Source organism: Myxocyprinus asiaticus, chromosome 13 (genome assembly GCF_019703515.2).
Source record: "Myxocyprinus asiaticus isolate MX2 ecotype Aquarium Trade chromosome 13, UBuf_Myxa_2, whole genome shotgun sequence".
NCBI classification, from domain to species: Eukaryota; Metazoa; Chordata; class Actinopteri; order Cypriniformes; family Catostomidae; genus Myxocyprinus; species Myxocyprinus asiaticus.
In genome coordinates, this window is record NC_059356.1 from 41,964,925 (window position 1) to 41,971,557 (window position 6,633).

General features: G+C 40.7%; 1 protein-coding gene and 1 non-coding gene across 2 annotated transcripts; both read right to left on the reverse strand.

Annotated features, from left to right (window-relative positions):
• Positions 1-269: 269 nt before the first annotated feature.
• On the reverse strand, positions 270-4,945 carry LOC127450052 (E3 ubiquitin-protein ligase RBX1). Its single transcript, XM_051713762.1, has 5 exons — positions 4,807-4,945; positions 1,520-1,598; positions 1,235-1,305; positions 1,064-1,149; positions 270-485 (listed from the first exon to the last, which is right to left on the reverse strand). Exons 1-5 carry the CDS (start codon positions 4,882-4,884, stop codon positions 473-475), a joined length of 327 nt encoding a protein of 108 aa, XP_051569722.1. The 5' UTR covers positions 4,885-4,945; the 3' UTR covers positions 270-472.
• A 183-nt stretch (positions 4,946-5,128) lies between these two features.
• Positions 5,129-5,200, reverse strand: trnaq-cug (transfer RNA glutamine (anticodon CUG)). Its single transcript has one exon. It is a non-coding gene; the product is annotated as a tRNA-Gln (tRNA).
• Positions 5,201-6,633: the final 1,433 nt, after the last annotated feature.

Here is a 6,633-nt window from a genome sequence, read left to right on the forward strand (position 1 = left end):
CTGTAAAAGACTTGTTCATTGTTAGTTCATGTTAACTAATGTAGTTAATGAATACAACCTGCAACATGATACCGAATTCTCTCAACTTACATTTTTACTTTTTATCACAAAGAAACACTATAGCACATGCTTTAAGACAACGCAGCTGGACATTTTCATTCTTAAAAAGCACATCTTTTGGAGTTCTGGTAAACAAAATATTTGCCAATTCCATGCATGTTATAGTAGTTTAGGAACCCGGTTAATCTTGAAAAATGAACCAAACCAGCTGGGCACAGAGGAACTTTATTCATAATTTACAGCTTTGAATGCTGCACAGCAGAGAAATAAAATAAAAATAAACAAAATTATAACAATTCCATGGTGACTGCATTGGTCTTAACAGGGGGAGGACAGTGGCGTCTGAACAGAAAGTAGCTCAAGAAAGAAAGTCCTGAATCTAACACTTAAACACTGGGCCATCCATATGTCGCTAATGGCCGTACCTAAAAAACAGAGCAATAACAGAAGTGTCAGCATTTACAAGCAACATGTCAGACCAACAACTGAAACAAATAATATCAACACAATTTTAAAATGTTCTTTAATCATTATTTGATCTTGCTGCCAAAGGGATATCACATTTTAGACAAACTTGGATTAAAAACGCAAAATTCTTATTTCATTTGAATGTAATGGAGTCAGGTGAGAACAATGTAGTATCACTTCAAATGTTCCATTTGAAATGATTATCATTGCATTTTGCATACTGTTTCACTTTTATCATACAATAGTAGGCACTACACACTATACAGTATACTGTGCAGTAAGCAGTATGCTAGTATTTCATTCCATACATAGCCTTTGTGTACTAGCACCACTATCATTTTAGGAAAGTGCCATTACGGAATATTAATAGGTGAACTCAATCAAAAAGATTCAAGATCCATGATATACTGCATCCTATTTGAGTCAAGAGACCTAGACTGATGTTAAACGTCAATGGGGATTCTTAATCTAAACAGGCCTATAGTCCCACAGTTTGGTTTAAACTGTTAAAGTGTTTAAATGCAAAGTCACTTACTTCTGAAACTCCCACTCTCTGTTGTCCAGGGGACACACCTGTCTGGTCTTCAGCCAGCGAGAGATGCAGTGGAAATGAAAGGCGTGCTGCAGAATCAAACAACACACAGTTACAAACACCATTCTACAGACCCAAAGCTCAGATGGTATGTGTGTGTGTGGTCATACTCACATTGCAGACTCCCCAGGCCACTGTGCACTCTTCTGATGTAGCTGAAGCCTGATTGGCCTGACACTCTATACCTGAAGGACATACAGGACTTTCAGATGAACAAACCAAGATTTAGATGACCATTAGAGCTCATACAACAGTAAGTAACGAAGCTCTGATAGTGGCAAGTAATTAACAAAAAGCAGAAATTATTAACATGAAAATGGCAATGCTAGAATAACAAAACATGCAATAAGATCACACCACATTAAAAGGTAATGAAGTCAAATGAGAGTTGATACATACAGAGGTCCATAATGTGATTTCTGCAAATGGCACAGTTGTCCACAACAATGTCCCAAGCCCACAGCGCCACAGCATTCCACTGCAAGAGAAAGAGAGTTCTAGCCTTAATGCAACCACCAGATATCCTTGTCAACATCACCATGTTTTTCAGAATGAAAACTATACCAAAAGCGCTCTGTTAAACTCTGTTCACCTATTAAACCATCAAATACATAGAATGATATTTAAGACAGACAATTTAATGACTTCCTTGTGATTGCCCTTACAAAAAAAGTACCACTGTAGCAGTCAAAAAGTCACCAAAACAACAAAGTGCTACACAGATGGTCCCAATTCCATGTCAATTAAATTGCAAAATGACAGAGTTTGTGAACTACCTAGATAGCATTTTGGGGCACTGAACGTTCAGTTGGAACATTTTGGAGCATCAAATGAGCATTTGATGGAATTCCTTTAGAGCAGTTTTTTTTTTTTTTTTTATCAAAATGTTCTAACGTTTGAAAGCTCACATGATGCCCAAAAATGTTCCAATTGAACATTCGTTACCAGCCAATGGTTCAAGCACTCAAATCAAACATTCGGAACACACTTATGATGCCCATTAACACACAAATAGAACGTTAGGAACACGCCCATGATGCACCAAAATACATGAAACGAACATTCACAACACGTCCCAAAACTCTCAAATCTAACGTTCAGAACACACCTATGATGTCCCAAAACAGATGAATCATACATCCAGAACACATTTATGATGCCCCAAAACACTCAAAATGAACGTTCGAAATACATGCCCCAAAACTCTTAAATGGAATGATAAGAACATGCATATGATGATCCAAAACATCCAAATTGAACACTTGGAACACATGCCCCAGTACTCTTCAAACTGAACATTCTGAACAGGCAAATAATGCCCCAAAACACTCGAACGGGACGTTTGGAACACGCATATGATGCACTAAAACACTCAAATGGGATGTTTGGAACACGCATATGATGCACTAGAACACTTGAATCAATTATTTAGAACACACCTATAATGCTCCAGAACACCCAAATCAAACATTAGGAATACATGCCCAAAAACTCTCAAACTGAGTGTTCTGAACAGGCATATGATGCCCCAAAACACTGGAATGGTACATTCGGAACAAACATATGATGCCCCAAAACACTCAAATGAGACTTTCGTAACACATGCCCAGAAAATCTCAAATCGGACGTTCAGAACATGCATATGATGCCCCAAAACTCCCAAATCGAACATTCGGAACAGGTAAACAATGCCACAAAACACTTAAATCGAACATTTGGAACACGCATATGATCAGGGTATCTGCAGGTTCGAAGGAATTAAATTTAAGGCCAACTTTAAGAAAATTTTTAGTTTTTTTTATTACTTTCGCAATAAAAAAGCTCCAATATCCCATCTAATGTTCCACAGCTCATGTTGTCTGGAGTTTTTTGTTTACTGAGTGTCCTTGAAAAGATATTTTTTCAATGTTTTGTACACGGAACGCTCCAAAAACACTTTAAATTGCAGTACATCTCATCGAAGAGACTGTACGTCTATCCTGCACAGCCTTGTTGTCATTGTCATTAAAAATCAAACAAGGCGCTACTGTGAATAAGGTCTAGCATGTGCTGAATAACATTTTTGTTTTTTCTTGGCAGATATCTTTAACTAATACTTTAACAGGCAGTTAAAGGGCAGTTCATTGAAAAATTGAATTTCTGTCATCACTGCTCACCCTTAAGTCTGAATTAATTTTTTTCTGCCATGGAACAAATAAGGAGATGTTAAGCAACATTGTTAAGCAAAACCTTTAGTCTCAGTCACCATTCACTGTCACTGCATCTTGTTTTTCATTCAATGTAAGTGAATGGTGACTGAAACTCCCTAATATCTCCTTTTGATATCCACTGAAATAAGAAAGTCATACAGGTTTGCAACAGCACGAAGGTAAGTGATGACAATTTTAATTTGAGTGAAATATCTCAAATAAAAACTCATCAGTTACCTTAAAAATGGCCGTTTAAAGTTGGCAAGAAGTATTGGAAATGTTAACAGATTCAATTATGAAAGAGAAGGAGAGGGAAAGACGCTTTGCTGTTGTTTTCCCCCTGATTGGTCTGAATAACTCGCAGCATCATGCAGCTTGCTCTGTGCGCTGTCAGTGTCCTCTTTGCTCCGCGACGTTATCACTGCGTGAGAAAAGTGACGTGTGTCGTGAGAGCGTGAGAACAGTGTCAATTACGTTGGCAGTCCTAAATCTATAGAGATGGAGATGAAAGATATAACAGGTGTAACTCTGCAGCTAAGTAGTTCTGTTAGCTTTACAATTATTGTCAAAGGTATAGAGTAAAATAAGGAAGCGCAACGATTTCAAAGGCGTCAAAAGACCGCTCCAGCCTTGCGCGCTTGCAAATTGTAACGTTGACAGCTGTGTCGATTATAAGCAGGAGCGACAGTGTTAGATACGCAAAATAACGCCATTTGCATTTCGGATTAACGGGTTTATACATGTGTAACATCGTAAGTTCAGTAAAAATGCGGTTCCCTGTGCGTGCTCACACTAAACTCAAGCGTCAACTGCTAAATGACGGATGCACGAGAGAGAGATGATTTTTACTCGCGCACATTCTTCTGTTTTAAGCGTCTCCTCTATTCACGCCGCAAAATTTAAGACTTCAGCAAACGAAATTTAAGACTTCTTGTAATTTATTTAAGATATTTAGGACTTTTTATGGCCTTACATTTTAAAAAGTAAATTTAAGACTTAAGGACCCACGGATACCTTGTATGATGCGCCAAAGCCCTCGAATCGAACGTTTGGAACACGCATATGATTCCTAAAAGTGCGCAAAATGCTGTCTAGCTGTTTTCAACAAGTTTGATGCAGGTTTTTAAGATACTTGACTCCCATCCGGCCTTTATTTCTCTAGTGGCCTGGTTTAGTAATCTCTCGTATCACGCTTCGCAACTGACCAGAGATCAGACCAGAAGCAAAGGGAACGCCCAGGTTATATGTATCTACCTGATACAAGATTACAAATATTGCCGGGACATATTAAAAGCCGCATCTAATAATAACAATAATAAAAACAACTCATGGGCAGGTGATTAAACCAAATGCCGATGTGAAAGAGCAGCACAGCTAATGCTAACCGGCGGATTATAACAAACTCTTCTAGAGGAGTCTGAATTTTAAAAAGACTACTTGATATTAATGTATGAATGTTTGACATAATTTCTTAATACTGAATTCCCAACCGATTACCTTTTTCACTTCAAAACGCTTCTTACTGGCTCCACTGTTGGCTCCACTCGGGGTGTCCACATCCATCGCGGCCGCCATGACTGCTGTTGATCAGATCTCGCGAGAGTGCTCGAGACTACAGCACTCCTCAGCGTTGATCAGATCTCGCGAGAGTGCTCGAGACACTCTAGCGACTGTGTAATAAACATACGTCATCCATGTACTAAAACAGGCCAAATTGTTGTCATTTACAAATTTAGAGTTGTTTACATCGACACTTTAATCAAGTTACTGACACTTTTCCGCAACGTGTTGATTTACTTTCGAACAATATAAAACTTCTAGGTCCTACCGAGATTTGAACTCGGATCGCTGGATTCAGAGTCCAGAGTGCTAACCATTACACCATAGAACCAGTTACTTCAACAAAATAGTCAAAGGAATATACATTCTGTGTTGACTATTCTGGCTACCGAGGGAATTCACAGCGGTCATTATCACAGCTGTGTACATTCCCCCACAAGCCGACACAGACCGGGCACTCAAGGAACTGTATGGGAGTATAAGTGAGCAGGAAACCGCACACCCTGAGGCCGCGTTCATTGTGACCGGGGACTTTAATAAAGCCAGTTTCAAATCAGTCGCACCAAAATACCACCAGCACATTAGTTTCAACACACGAGGGGACCGGGTTTTGGACCATTGCTACTCTCCCTTCCGGGATGGCTACAAATCCCTCCCTCGCCCACCATTTGGCAAATCGGACCACTCTTCCATTCTGCTTCTGCCCGCTTACAGGCAGAAACTGAAACAGGAAGCACCCACCCTCAGAACGATCCAGTGCTGGTCGGACCAATCAGACTCTACGCTACAGGACTGTTTTGATCGCACGGACTGGGAGATGTTCCGGTCCACCTCTGATGACAACATCGAGCTTTTCGCTGATAGTGTAATGTGTTTCATCAAAAAGTGCGTGGAGGACGTGGTTCCGACCAGAACAATACGGATCTATCCGAACCAGAAACCATGGATAAATAGTGATGTTCGCGCAGCACTTAATGTGCGGACCTCCGCTTTTAATTCCGGGAACGCGGAGGAGCATAAACAAGCTGGTTATGCCCTCCGAAAAACTATTAGAACAGCAAAACGCCAGTACAGGAGCAAGATTGAAGGACAGTTTAACACCACCAACTCTAGAAGCACATGGCAGGGAATTAACATCATCACGGACTTTAAAGGGAATAAAAACTCCGCCATGAACACCGCTGCCTCTCTCCCGGATGAGCTAAATAATTTTTATGCTCGTTTTGAGGGAAATAACACCGCCCTCGCGGAGAGAGCTCTCGCGGCTGAAGCTGCAGAGGTTAGTTCACTCTCCGTCTCTGTAGCGGATGTAACCCGATCCTTCCAACGGGTGAATATCCGCAAAGCCGCGGGCCCAGACGGCATTCCGGGTTGCGTCATCAGAACGTGCGCGAACCAGCTGGCTGGTGTTTTTACAGACATTTTCAACCTTTCCCTCTCTTTGTCTGTAGTCCCCACATGCTTTAAAACATCCACCATTGTGCCTGTTCCAAAGCAATCAAAAATAACTTGCTTAAATGACTGGCGTCCTGTTGCTCTGACCCCCATCATCAGCAAATGCTTTGAGAGACTAATCAGAGATTACATCTGCTCTGTGCTGCCTCTCTGTCTTGACCCATTTCAGTTTGCTTACCGCAACAACCGCTCCACTGATGATGCCATTGCATCTACAATACACACTGCTCTCTCCCACCTGGAAAAAACGAACACTTATGTGAGAATGCTGTTTGTAGACTACAGCTCAGCATTCAACACCATAGTGCC

What these genes read in the sequence shown, in the direction of transcription:
- LOC127450052 (XM_051713762.1), bottom strand. Translation starts at nt 4,884, where the DNA reads ATGGCGGCCGCGATGGATGTGGACACCCCGAGTGGAGCCAACAGTGGA. An exon ending in AGCGTTTTGAAGTGAAAAAG is followed by an intron (nt 1,599 to 4,806) that starts GTAATCGGTTGG and finishes TTTCTCTTGCAG; the next exon opens with TGGAATGCTGTGGCGCTGTG. An exon ending in TGGCCTGGGGAGTCTGCAAT is followed by an intron (nt 1,150 to 1,234) that starts GTGAGTATGACC and finishes TTGATTCTGCAG; the next exon opens with CACGCCTTTCATTTCCACTG.